Here is a 14,911-nt window from a genome sequence, read left to right on the forward strand (position 1 = left end):
CTCTACATTTTTTGGCACAGGAACTCAAAGACCCCCACTGCAGGGATGAAATGGCTGCTGCTCGTGGTGCCTTGAAGAAGAATGCCACCATGTTGTATACGGCTTCCCAAGCTTTTCTCCGCCACCCTGACGTAGCAGCAACCAGAGCCAACAGGGATTACGTCTTCAAGCAGGTCCAAGAAGCAATTGCTGGCATCTCAAACGCTGCTCAGGCCACCTCACCAACCGATGAAAACAAGGGCCACACTGGCATCGGGGAACTTGCTGCAGCACTGAATGAGTTTGATGTAAGTGGCTTTTTCTTTTAACCATGAGCAAGCCGAGACATCGGAGGCCCTTTTGCTTTTTGCCCGCCTCTGCCCAGGAACCTGAAAAATGTTCTTCCATCTTGTCCAGAGTGTTGCTGCTATGCTCCAAGATAACAAGTTGTGTGTGTGTGTGTGAATGTGCGGCCATTAAGTTCTCTTGCACAGTTGCTCTTGGCATCCAGCAAATGGTAGGTCTTGCAGGCAATGTTTACACTGGGCCGTGGTGAGCCTTGACAATGATAAATAACCCCTGTTTCTGCTGTTAATAGTATCAGCAAAACCTTACCCAGCTATCAGCCTTCAGGGGGATGGGCAGCCCCATTAAAGCTGGTTACACTAATTATGTTACACAGCTGAATTTTAATTCTTTAGTGCAGTATTTTGTTAGCTTCAACAGAGAGGACTGATCGAGGATAATTTGATTTGCAGTAAAGTCTGTGTAGAAAGATAAATGGCGTGGTATGGTTCACTTCATGCTCAGATTGTGAGAATCTGTCTTTGGTAGTTGGGGGCAGAGGCAGTCTCCGTTATCTGTATGGGATGAAGACTCTTCATCAATTCCTTAAGGACTGAAGCCTGATATTGCCTTCTATTGACTTTCTTGGTAGTGTATGACAGCTGCTCATTGCTTCGCAAACTTACTTCTTCTTCTTCTTGTTGCATGAATTAATTTTCCATGAAACTAGTATTCATGAATGACTTCGTCCGCCCAGCATTTGTATTCCTCCTGCAGAACTGGTATCCTCTGTAATATTATGTTGAATGTATGTGAGGTGGGGGCTGGGGGGACCGTCCTTGCCTACTTCAGAGACTTTTTAAAAGAGAGTGCACCCTGCAGAACAGCAAGAGGAAACCCAATCCCACACACTTGACCTTCTGACCCTCGGGGTCTGCTGTGGGGCCTTGACTTTCCTCCCCTGTTTCCCAGGCTGCACATTTTAAACCAAGCCTTGGAGTTAAGCAGACAGTTCTCTCTCTGTGGCTTGTTTTCAGGGATGCAGCCTGCAAACAGAGGCGCTCTTACCCCCAGATCTTGGGGCCCTGGTCCATGGCCTCCTGGGCCTCCTGCCACCACCCCACACCCGCCCTTCTGCTGCCCCACGGCACTGAAAACTTCAATAATTCTAGCCGCCATGTGTGTGGTGGGAGGGTGAGAGTGGGGGGTGAGCCAAGCAGGCCTCTTCTACCCCCTTGGTGGGGCGGGGGGCGGAGTGTGAGTGGCCGCTGGGCCTGACGGTTGAGCCCGATGGCCCTTGAGAACTGCGAGGCGCCCCAGTGTGCCTGTGCAATTGAATTAGAGTGTCACAAGCTCATGATCATTTATGTTGAAAATGATCGGTACATGGCAGCTTCCTATGTTCAGGACTTTTTGGCCTTTCCTGGGAACTGCAGTTCACTCACTCACTTTCTCTGTCCACGCACGGTAGCTTTCTGAGCCCGCCCTCAGCTAGGCTGGGCTCCTCCCTCCACAGCTAACTCTGTTCTCCAGCCAGCCACTGCACGCAAGGCCCTGCTGTCAGCTGCCCAGTCTAGAAAGGATGGGTCAACAGCACAACTCCATCATTCTTGACTACATTTGATTCCCACCCCCCTAATTATCTCTGTGGGCAGCCAGCCTCCACTTCCTGATTGGTGAGGGCTGTAGCTTCTGCTGCCCCCATCCTTCCGGGACCTATTCTTACAAACGCAGCAATGCAGTGGGTAGAAACTGTCTTTCTACAACACCTGGGGCTATTTAGTTTCGAAAAAGATGACTGCAGGGAGACATGATAGAGGTCTATAAAATCATGCAAGGTAGTAGAGAAAGTGGATAGAGAGAAATTCTTCTCCTTCTCCCATAACACTAGAACCAGGGTCATCCCATGAAATTGATTGCTGGGAAACTTAGGACCAGCAAACGGAGGTACTTTTTCACATAACGCATAATCAACTTGTGGAATTCTCTGCCACAAGATGTGGTGACAGCCAACAACCTGGATGGCTTGAAGAGGGGTTTGGATAACTTCATGGAGGAGAGGTCTATCAACGGCTACTAGTCGGAGGGCTACAGGCCACCTCCAGCCTCAAAGGCAGGATGCCTCTGAGTACCAGCTGCAGGGGAGTAACAGCAGGAGAGAGGGCATGCCCTCAACTCCTGCCTGTAGGCTTCCAGCAGCATCTGGTGGGCCACTGTGAGAAACAGGATGCTGGACTAGATGGGCATTCTTGGGCCTGATCCAGCAGGGCTGTTCTTATGTTCTAACTAGCCCAGGGTGGTTTTGTTTGTTTGTTTGTTTACAGTTCTGCCCTTTTACGGTGGTTGTAGGAATAACACAAAATGCCTATAATTATGAGAGAAACTCTAAATATCTCAGCTGGCTTAGTTTAATTGTATTGTGGAACTGGTAAACACCTCTCTGCTCCCCACCCCCAAGAAAGAAATGCATCCTGCATTGTGGTAGGCAGCACCCAGTTTAACCTCACTGTGGTCACCTGATGCCTGTCAGTTCCGAGCTGCGGTTAGCCCACTGCTATCCAGAAACGACTTCACTGAGCTCCAACGAGGGACATTGTCCTGTGTGATAATAAACACAATGGCAAATGGGATCGAAGCTACGATGCAGGACTGCCAGCAGATACCCTGCATTATATAGGCAGCCTTCCCACTACAGGTAAATCGCTTTTGATACTCTTGCCTAGGACCTGGAAAAAAATTGTTTGTGCATCTTAACCTCTAAATATGCGTATGTCTTTTGTTTTTAACTTTTAAAGTATTTTATCTGTAAATATTTTTTAAAAAATCTATAAATATTCATTGTCTGAGAGGAGTGCTGGTCTTGTGGTAGCAAGCATGACTTGTCCCCTTAGCTAAGCTGGGTCTGCCCTGGTTGCATATGAATGGGAGACTAGAAGTATGAACTCTGTAAGATATTCCCCACAGGGGATGGGGCCGCTCTGGGAAGAGCAGAAGGTTCCAAGTTCCCTCCCTGGCAGCATCTCCAAGATTGGGCTGAGAGAGATTCCTGCCTGCAACCTTGGAGAAGCCGCTGTCAGTCTGTGTAGACAATATTGAGCTAGATAGACCAAGGGTTTGACTTGGTAGAAGGCAGCTTCCTATGTTCCTATGTCTAATCCCAATCTTTGTGATGTGAATTTAAACAAAATGAGGAGAGAGAATGAAAAAAACCACCCCTAAAAAAAACCCAGTTTAAATTATTATATTAAACCAAAAGGGAAAGAAAAAGTCCTACAACAAAATTTAAAATTAAAGCACACTTTTACATTGCAACAAATCTCATCTTAAATTATTTCAAGTAGCATAAATGGCTGTACATTATATTGAGTTTTATTATTCCAATAATGAAAAAAGGGACCATTTTTGAACAAATCTATCTTCCCACTGCCTTCCCTCTCTTGTCCTAATATAATTAGTTAATTTTGTCATACGGCCAGAGTAAGTAAATGTTTTAAAAATGTCTTTTCAGTTTATTTAAAAGCCAAAGCAGACATGTCTATGCTTTAACTAATGTGAGCTAAGGAATTTTATTTTATTTACACAAATCCCTATTAATAGAAGTGTCTTGTCCACCCTTTGTGCAGCTTTTTCTCCAAGCACACGAGTAATTTGTTCTAGATCTCTTTTAGTGATGGCCTTCAAAATCCACCTTGTTGTGCTTTCTCCCTCCTTGGAGTTCGAGCCATCCTCTTTCTGTATCTTGCTCCTTTTTCAGAGTAGGATTGGTTTGTGTGTCTTCTGTGCTAAGCATTCAAAGAGACCGGCATAATGTGAAGTTTGCATTACAGGAATTGCAGAGGGAGATCAAAGGAAATATTCTAGAATGAAGCAACAAGAACAGCGTTGTCCCTAAATAAGACATGATTCAAACTGCTTGGGGTGACAGGCAAAACATTTGCAAGCAGCAGGGCGCCATGGCAAGTAAATGTTTAAAGAGCACAATCTTCAGGTGTACTTCACAAAAATCAAGTCTGCTGTGTAGTTGAACTTGGAATGTTTAAACAAAATGAGGAGAAACTCTTGAACTTCCATCTCTGAATAACTTCTGCAAAATAATTGGCAGAGAAAGAATCAACAGGTCTTGAAAGGACTTAGAAATCCATTGTGGCAGATGGGCATTTAATAGACCTTTATTTTATTGTTGTTATTTGCTTCACTCATAACATGATTAATGTAGTTATGTCATATTCATTCCTTTTATGTTTGAGTTCAGGATTGGCACTTGGTTGTCATAAAGTAAAAGTGTGCCATCGAGTCCGTTTTAAGGCATAAGAACAGTCCTGCTGGATGAGGCTCAAGGTCCATCTAATCCAACATCCTGTTTCACACAGTGGCCCACCAGATGCTGCTGGAAGCCCACAGGCAGGAGTTGAGGGCATGCCCTCTCTCCTGCTGTTACTCCCCTGCAACTGGTACTCAGAGGCATCCTGCCTTTAAGACTGGATGTGGCCTATAGCCCTCCGACAAGTAGCCGTAGATAGACCTCTCCTCCATGAAGTTATCCAAACCCCTCTTCAAGCCATTCAGGTTGTTGGCTGTCACCACATCTTTGATAGCAGAGGAGGGAGTTCAGCAACCTCAAAGGCAAGAAGTTGCAGAGGTAAGTGGGACCGGCTCACAGGACGTTGAAAAAGAAACAGAGCCTAGTACGACATCTCCTGTGGAGGAGGTGCAGCTGATCTCAGCTGTAGAGAGGCATCAGTTGAAGAGACAGGAGGAGATAAGAAGACGCATGCACAGAATGGCTTGACTAACAAGAAGAGCTGCTGAGTCAGGGACCCATGATTGAAAGCACATGGCTTCAGTCTATTTAAGACAGCTTCGCCTCAGCCGCATTGCTGGTAGCAATGCCATGCTTCGGTGAGCTATCCAGCTGTGCTCCTGCTTGTTTTGACTTTGCTTTGACTCCGGACCATTTGGAATTCGACTTGGATTTGGTTTGACCGACTGGATATTGTAACGACTCAGACTCGCTTTGGTTTGGAAATTGCTCACTGCTTGGCTCTGACATTCTCCTTTTGATCATTTGCCTACTTCATGCTTCGTCTGCTGATATACAGCTCTAGATTAGCCTGACAGGTTTATGACACACTGTCAGCGTTTTGATCCGGAGGGTGATAGCATGTCCCCAGTAGCACATTTCCTTTCAGGCCTTGTATTGTCACCCACAGGGTTTCTGTGGAGGACTCAGGTCCACCTAGGTTTTCTATTCTGTTAGATTGTATCTCTTCTTTAACGTACAGTACTACTCCATCTCCAAGCTACTCCTCCCTGTCCTTTCTATAGAGTTTATATCCAGGGATAACAGTGTCCCACTGGTTCTCACTGTTCCACCATATTTCTGTTATGCCCACTATATCTATTTCTGTGTTAGCAACCAAGCACTCCAGCTCACACATCTTGGCTCGGATGCTTCTGGCATTGGCATATAAGCATCTATACACTGAATGTCTTCCCTGGTGTCTGCTATCTTTCTTTTGACTCTTTGACCATCGGGCACAGCCTTCTGTCTGCTCTTTATGTGGTTCTGTTTTGTCTGAATCCTCTGCACCGTCACACTTTAAGGGATGGCATTTGCCGAACCGGAAACTGTCCAGCTCCTGTTGGCTATTCCCAGGCGTCATTTTAAAAGCTGCTCTGCAAACTTTTTTATTTTAAGTGCCAGCAGTCTGGTTCCATCTTGGTTCAAGTGCAGCCCATCCCTTTTGTACAGGCCTTGCTTGCCCCAAAATGTGTCCCAGTGCTTAACAAATCTAAACCCTTCCTACCGGCACCAACATCTCATCTATACATTGAAACCCCTCAGCTCTGCCTGTCTCACTGTACCTGCATGTGGAACAGGTAGCATTTCTGAGAATGCTACCTTGGTTGTCCTGGACTTGAAAATGCTACCTATCAGCCTAATTTTGGCTTCCATCACCTCCCAACTACATTTCCCCACATCGTTGGTGCCCACGTGTACCACAACAGCTATCTCTTCCTCAATACGACCTAAGAGCCTATCTAGATGCTGCGTGATGTCTGCAAACTTCACACCAAGCAGACAAGTCACCATGCGGTCAACACGCGGGTCACAAACCCATCTCTCTATACCTCTAATGATAGAATTGCCCACTACAAGGAGGCCCTCACCCCCGGGAGGAGTATCCCCTGTTCGAGAGGATATGGGCTCATCATCCACGGAAGGGGTCCCTTCTAAAGGAGCATTTCCCTCTTCCTCAGACCGATGTCTTCCTTCCCTGAGACCTTCATTCTCCCTGAGAGCAGCAGAGCTATCACACCTGGAGTGGGATACCTCTACCATGTCCCTGAAGGTGCCGTCTGCATTCCTCTCTGTCTCTCTGAGCTTCTCCAGATCCTCCACCTTGGTCTTGAGGGAACAAACTTGTTCCCTGAGAGCCAGGAGCTCCTTGCACTGAACACACACCCATGACTTCTGCCCATGGGGCAAATAGTCATACATACAACACTCTGTGCAATACACTGGGAAGTGCCCCCTCTCCTTCTGGCCTTCTATCTTCTTATTGGTATTGTTGGCTGTTTACAGTATTTTATTAGAAGGATAGGTTTAATCTGTAATGGTCAGCTATTTAACTGTCCAAACAGCCTTTCTCAGGAGTATGTGGGATGGATTTGTACTTTACCTTCTCTTCTCCACTGGGCTCCTTGTGATCACAGGGGCTTGTTCCAGGCTCCCTTGCACTCTTTCCGCTAAACTCCTGCAAAACTCCAACGTCCTGTTTGCTATCCCTGTTCGCTATGTTCTCAGGCCTATACCTCTTATGTAGATTAGGACTTATCTCTTAAAGAGAAACCAGCCCCTCAAAATCTCCCCTTCTCCTGTTAGTTAGTTTGAAGGGGGGGAAGGCTCAGGGGGTCCTGCTCACTATGGACGGAGCCTGCTGTGCTGCAGTTTAAAAGCCAACCCCCCCCCCCCAATTCCTTCTCCTACGTCCCTGAATGGCACAAGTTCTTCTGGGACTTGTACTTGTTTGTTTTCCTGAGGCTACAGTTCCCAAGTACCTTTTTAGCACAAAAACTTTCCATTCATCTTTATACTCAAAGCATTTCTTCTTAATTCCACCTTGACTCTGGTGTCTATCTTGAAGCCAAATCAGAGTGAGGGCAGAATTAGGAAGCAATGCTTTCTAGAAATTAGGAAGTATTAGGAAGGAAAAAACCCAACTTGACATACACTGATGGGATCTGAGTTGTCGCTGACTGACCAGAAGAGAGATCTTGGCGTCATGGTGGACAACTCATTGAAACTGTCGACTCATTGTGCAGCAGCTGTAAAAAAGGCTATTTCCATGCTAGGGATCATTAGGAAGGGGACTGAAAATAAAAAAATGATAATATAATGCCCTTATAAAAATCTATGGTGTGGCCACATCAGGAGTACTGCATACAGCTTTGGTCACTGTATCTTAAGAAGGTTATCGTAGAGCTGGAAAAGGTGCAGAAGAGGGCAACCAAAATGATCAGGGGCCTGGAGCACCTTCCTTACGAGGCTAGGCTACAGGATCTGGGGCTCTTTACCTTGGAAAAGAGGCGACTAAGGGGAGACATGATCGAGGTGTATGCAGGGAGTGGAGAGGGTGGACAGAAATAATTTTTTCTCCCTCTCTCACAACACTAGAACCAGGGGTCACCCCATGAAAATTGAGGTCAGGAAATGTAGGACTGACAAGAAGTACTTTTTCACACATCACATAATTAATCTATGGAATTCCTTGCCATGGGATGTGGTAATGGCCACCAGCTTGGATGGCTTTAAAGGGGGCTTAGACAGATTCATGGTGGACAGGTCTATCAATGGCTACTAGTCTGATGGCTGTGGGCCACTTCCAGCTTCAGAGGCACGATGCCTCTCAATAGCAGTTACAGGGGACCAACGGCAGGAGAGAGATCATGCACATACCTCTTGCCTGTGGTCTCCCCAGAGGCATCTGGTGGGGCACTGTGTGAGACAGGATTCTGGACTAGATGGGCCTTGTGCCTGATCCAGCAGGGCTGTTCTTATGTTCTTATGCAGAAAGGAAAAGGAACAGAAAGATATTTGTTGGGGGCACACAGTCATGCAGGAGAGGTGGCAAATTGGGGGAGATATTTTGGTTCACTCCTACAGACATAAGACAGCTTTTTCCTCCTCTCAGTACTCATTTTTATTGCAAAGAAAGCTCCTTAGCCGGAAATTATTACTCAGATCACAACTTGAAAATGAAATATATTTCAAGATGGTGCTGCTTTTATGCCTGTGTGGTGAGCATTCAACAGACTAGGAAGCTGAGACCAGTTGCCATTTGGGGTGTGTGCTCAGAAGCTGATAGCTTGAACCATTCATGGTCTTAGTGAAATTGTCCCAACTGCTGTAATTAGCTTGAGCTTTTTGTAAATGGGAATGCAAATTCAAAAAGACTAGAATAACCCTGACTCCAAGGCTGGGAATGTAAAATGCATCTAAAGGGCAGGGTGCATTAGTCAGGTAAATGTGATCTTGAAAAACTTTTACATAATGTAAATGTGACCTTTTCCCTTTGGGGAAAAAATTCCATGGGGCACCATGAGAATACACATTACGAGCCAATTCAGACATTAAAAAAATAAAGGAAGTCTGCCATGTTTTGCAATGATGGTACTCGTCATTCATGCCCCGAACATGACTCAGACCATCTGGACTTTGCATGTGTGAGTCAGTTCCAGACCCTTCCTTTGCTTGGAAACACACACACACACACACACACACACACACACACACACACACACACACAAATACCGCTTTACTTTCTCTTTGATATGTTACTCAGCCTTCCACTTCATTTATCCACTTCAGCACCATCATGACAATTTGACTTGCAGTTTTTATCCTTTCCACAACACTATAGCTAAATGATATTTGATAATTAAATGGAGCCTCCATCATCAGAATCGGCCGACCACCAATTACCAGACAAGAAGGACAAATAACCCCCTTTCAGATGTGATGAGTGCCCTTGGTACTCACGCTTAACAACTGCAAAAGTGGGGAGGAAGTCCCATCCCCCCACGCTGCTGTCACTCACTGCCTGCTGCCAGCTGCACACACTTACGGCGTTTGTTGCAAAGGGGACACGCCGTAAGCGTGTCCACTGGCAATTCTGTGAGCAGCAACATGGATTGACCCAGGGGCATAGCAAGGTTGGAGTAGACCCAGAGACAAGATTTTTAAATGCCCCCCCCCCACTGAAGCTCAGCTCATGAAGTTAAGAAATCTTAAACGAGACTGAAGAGTGGTAACAAATTGTGGACGATGCAAGTCATTTAATGGTACTAGAGAAAGACCTGCTGTTCTGGTAGCTCCAGGTCTTAACACTCACATCAGTTTTGGAGGATGAATACAACTGAAGGAAGCCCGGGCGGGTGCGTGGCTGGGGGAGTCAGTCATGTGACTTGCCTCTGGGAGGCCCCCCAAGGCAGTTGGCCCCAGACAACTGTCTCCCCTTGCCCTATGATAGTTATGCCCCTGGGTTGACCCACAATCGTGGATCTTATGGCGCCTCCCCATTTATATAAACAGTTTTATAAACATGTTGATCAGATGAGAGGGGTTGAGTGACAGCAGCTGGGCAGGACTTCCTCCCTGCTTTGGCCATTGTAAGTGTGAGTACCTGTGGCGCTCATAAAGTCTGAGGAGGGCTATAAAAGAGAGCCCTTACTTTGTGGGCTTCCAGAAGGCTTCTGATTGGCTGCTGTTAGAAACAGGTTGCTGTACTAGATAGCTCTTTTGTCTAATTCAGCATGGCTTGTGTATGTTCTTACCAGCTTCCCCTTTTCTCTTCAAGAATCTTTAGGAAGCTTCTTTCCTATTTCAGCTTGGAACAACAAGCAAAACGAACAAATATTTATATAGTACTTTTCGACAAAATTTCCAAAGTGGTTTACAAAGATAAATAATAAATAAACAAATAAAAAAATAAAAAAAATAAGCAAGATGGCTCCCTGTCCCCAAAGGGCTCACAATCTAAAAAGAAACATAAGATAGACATCAGCAACTGTCATTGGAGGTACTGTGCTGGTGGGGGGATAGGGCCAGTTACTCTCCCCCTGCTAAATAAAGAGAATCACCACGTTAAAAGGTGCCTCTTTGCCAAGTTAGCAGGGCTCCAAGACAGAATTCTATTTTTATTCTGCCTGGGATGTACCTGTGTGTACTGGGATATATCCTAGGGCTATTCTAGTTCTACTTCAGTTGTGTCTGCAGAAATATTGCTTGTGATAGCCAGTTTGGTTAGGTTTTTCTCCACAGTGATGAAAAATAAGCACTTTATAAACACATACACACATTAGGTTTGGAGGATTTTAAATTTAAAATGCATATGTGTTGGCAGAAGTGTGTACTAAACACACTTTCCTTGTCATGTGTCGCTTACGTAAAGAGCTTTTTAGCCTGGCTTTTAATTATATTTAGTTTTAATGTTTTCTAGTTTTAGTTGCTTTATCTGATTTTAATTGTTAACTGATATTGTTTTGATTGTTTTAATGTTGTTTTTAGAATATTGTTTTAAAATTTTAAATTGTGTTTTAAATTTCATGCTTTTAAATTTGTTGCTTTTTTTTCCAATTAATGCTTTACTTTTAATCTTGTTGTAAACCGCCCAGAGACATAAGTTTTGGGCGGTGTAAAAATAAGATAGACAGATAAAGAAATAAATAAATTGATTTTAAACTTCTTTTATTTTAATGCAAACTGCCCTGAGCCATCTTTGGAAGGGTGGCGTATAAATAAAATAAAATAAAATAAAATACATACATACATATATACATACTAGGAAACCTAGGAATCTGCCTTACTACAAAGTCAGACCATTGTTCCATCTAACTCAGTAATGGCCATGATGACTGGCAGAGGCTCTCCTAGGTTTCAGGCAGGAGTCTCTCCCAGTGCTACCTGGAGATGCTTCCAGGGATTAAACCTGGGACCATCTGCATGCAGCCATGAAGAGGCAATCCCACTGTGCTATGGCTCCATTTCCTAAGAGGAATATCTTACACTGCTCACATCTTGTCACTGGTTCAAATGCAAACCAAGGCAGGCCTTGCATGACAAAGGAGGGTAATGCATGCTCACTACAACAAGACCAGCAACTTTGATAACATTGAGCTTAATGCTTTGCTTTCTCCTTGAGGTTCTGGATTTCGCTCTCTGATTGTAGCCTCTCTGGGATAGGTTATAGGGATCTGGTGGATGGATGATCCTACTTTGCAGCAGAGGGTTAAATTATTTATTCATCATATTTATATACCGCCTGATATGTGTATCCCTAGGCAGGGTGCATAATTCCGATTCTGATGGATGTAGAAATGCCATAGGGCTGTGCAGAGCTGACCAGAGAACCAGTGGATATTGAATTGTTTCTGGCATAATGAACAACTGCTTCCTCCTCAAATTTTCAGAAGAGAACAATTGGCCCTTAGGTGTTTGCAGGATTACTGAAAAATATGATCCCCAGAGTCTCTCTGCTCTAATGTGAGCAAAAAAAAAGAAAAAAAAATGCAAACAAAGCAAAACAAGTGCAAAACAAACAAACAAACATGGGATGGTATACAAGTGGAAAAGACTTGTAATTTGTGTAGAAGCATTTGCTTATGTGGCCTGAAAGTTACTCAGTAGGGATGTGCACGGATTGTGATTGGTGCCCAGATTCAAATAACAGATTCAACACCTTTAAAAGTGAGGAGAGCTGGTCTGCACCTGCTCCTCCACTTCTCCACACAGTTCCCTGCTGCTGTGGAGGGGCAGCAGAATGCACATGGATATTGTGTGTGTGCACGGAGGCTGTGTGTGTCCTGCTGCCCCGCCACCATGCAAGGGCTGCTGAGGAGTGCACCGCAGTAGCAGGAAGCTGCATGGAGTGGTGGAGGAGCAGGTACGGACCTGCTCTCCTCACTTTTAAAGGTCCCAAATCTGTGCTTTGAATCTGGGCACCAATCACAATTCGTGCACATCCCTGTTACCTGGTAATAGAGCGAACCATGTATCCATCCATCCATCTTATTTATTTTTTATTTCTCTGTGTACACTGCCCTGAGCCATTTTTGGAAGGGCGGTATAGAAATCGAATAAATAAATAAAATAGGGTTTTTTTTGCCTATTATGGGTTTCCCAATCACGGATTGGAATATCCACAATTTGGACACTGTCACCACCTTCACCAACTGTGATCTGAGTATTTTCAGTTTGGAGCATTTTTAAAAAAATTGGGTGGGTTTTTTGGGGGGAGGGGATTTACAGGCGTCAGGGTTGATTTTTGGGGGGGGGTGAAATTTAGGGGGGTTGGAAGTGATTGTTGGGGATTGAGGGTTCATTTACGGGGGTCAGGGGGGATTTGTTCTATTTTTTCCCTTAATTTAAAGGTACTTTCTCGACCGTGTTTCCTCTAACCCCCTGTTTTCCATTACTCTCAATGTCTCGCCTACTGCAAATTCGCCAACCACGAGGGTTTCCAGGAACGGAACCTTCGCGGTTGGCGAGGGACGACTGTAGTGATAGCAGCTGTTTTACAACATAGCAGGGTTGTCAGAGCCAATGGCAAAACATATTGACAGAAACAGACGTTGACATGAGCTAGAAGGCAAAGCTCTGACGATGCAGGGAAGGGACCCCCTGATGGTGTCCTTTTGCAAACGAGAGCTGTGCTGTCGATGTGTGACATCAAAAATAGAATGAAAGATTCCTAGACTGTGAGAGCTGAAATGGAGGCCTTTGAGTCGGGTCCTTGCCCAGTGCAGGAATCTGTTGCAGTAGCCCTGACAGAGCCCTGCGAAGGAGAGCCCATCACAGCATGAGGCAGGCTGTTCCTCTGTCCAACAGCTCCTTCAGTTAGGAAATGTAGGGGAAGGAAGGGATATCTCAAACAGATGCATGAGTGGACTGCGGTCACCGCAGCAGGGACAATCAGTTAGTCATCACTCTAATTATGAATTAGGATAAAATGGCTCAACAATTCAGGCCCCTTTGTGATTTGTATGTGTGACCCGCATGCTCCGCAGAGCTGCCCTCTGAAAGTTGTGGAAGGAACGTTTTGTCTCCAGCCTGACTCATCGGCTTGTGCTTTCGCTGTTAATAACAGCAAGGGGGTGGAGGAAAGAATCGAGAAATAGATAAAAGAAGTCACACAGGAGCAATAGAGGGCAGATTTAGTAACCCCTAGCCCTGGAGTCGAGTATATGTAGCATCTGCAGCACACACTAATGCCACTCACACAATCTGATGTGCAGTGCTATGTGTGTGTGTGAGAGAGAGAGAGAGAGAGAGAGAGAGAGAGACTGCTTAGAGTGGTCAACATAGTTGAGGTATGGAGAGGAGGAGACTCCTACTGGATGCTTTATGAGTCTGGCTGGGGATAATGCCAATCTAAAGAGCTCCATCCAGCAGTTGAGTTCAAGAGCAGGAGGAAATCTGTCTCAAGAGAGAGGAGTTTTTCCTGCCTCTCACATTACTAAAACTTGGCTGAATGAAATTGATCAGCAGAGAGGTCAGTCAGTATCTTCACCTCCTGGACACAGCTGAGTGTTTCCTTGATGTAAAGTCCACAAGCGCTGTTTTTTTTTTGTCATTTACATGTATTAATAATTAATAATGATGAATAAAATATAAAGTAGGCTCTGTGCTGCTTTTTGTCTTCATGATGCCTTCTGGTTTTGAATAAGTAGAAGATTACTGCACTTGCACACTGATATGCCTCATCCTACAACCCTGTTCTGTTGTGGAACAGTGCATTTATTTTATTTTTAAAGCAAGCATGAACAGGTACAGGGATTTGTTAATGTTGACGACATATATCTGGATCTGATGTGCCTTTAATAAATCACCAGTTTAGCAGCAAAATAATGGAATCAAAAGAAAACACTCCAATAGTAATGTTACTGAAGGCCAAATTGCAATCTCTTCTATAAAAAACCCCCACCTCATCTATTCTGGCTTCAATTTTGTGTTTACCAAAAATGTAGTTGAGATGGAGGAAGCCAATCTGAGTAGAGAAACAGCAAAAGGAAGGGGGTGTTTTAACCCAGTTAAGATCCACTCACCATTGCTATTCCTCAGGTGTGAAAAGTTGGGGGATATTTGAGTAGAAAAATGGCCAGAAGGGAAGTGATTAAACTCCACCCCCTTGCCTTTTTTCCTTCTCTTTCTCAAATCAGCAACTGGGGTGGGAGGGAGGGAGGATGCATATGGTTGCATTTAACATATATTTTGGCCCTTGAATGCTTTTTGTCTTCTGTATCACTGAGAAAGTAAGAGTGTGGTTCCTATGATATTATTTGCTGTAGTACAGTGACATCTAGTGGATAGTGTGTGGAACAATTTATTTTCCAAGTTTGGTGTAAGGTGTTTTAATTTAGGACATGATGTGTGCTCTCTCTCTCTCTCCCTCCCCTATTCCGTGCTGATTATTGTCCTTCATATGTGAAGATCACAGCTTTTATATGGGCAGGATGTGCTTAGCCTCAAGTACTTTTTAACACCTGCATTATCATAAGCGGTGCATTCTTGGCAGCCTTCTCCGCTCCCCTCCAGGCCCCTTCACATGTTGTGTTCAGTGGACCTGGTGAGTGTACAGTGCACACA

General features: G+C 44.8%; 1 protein-coding gene across 4 annotated transcripts in view; it reads left to right on the forward strand.

Annotated features, from left to right (window-relative positions):
- Window positions 1–14,911, forward strand: part of CTNNA2 (catenin alpha 2) — a 783,863-nt gene that overhangs the window by 243,321 nt on the left and 525,631 nt on the right. For all 4 annotated transcript variants that reach the window (XM_053257021.1, XM_053257022.1, XM_053257024.1 and 1 more), the window contains one exon: window positions 21–287. In XM_053257021.1, the coding sequence (XP_053112996.1) occupies window positions 21–287 (267 nt within the window). The remainder of the gene's footprint in view (window positions 1–20; window positions 288–14,911) is intronic.

The sequence above is a fragment of the Hemicordylus capensis genome, chromosome 5, assembly GCF_027244095.1.
Source record: "Hemicordylus capensis ecotype Gifberg chromosome 5, rHemCap1.1.pri, whole genome shotgun sequence".
NCBI classification, from domain to species: domain Eukaryota; kingdom Metazoa; phylum Chordata; class Lepidosauria; order Squamata; family Cordylidae; genus Hemicordylus; species Hemicordylus capensis.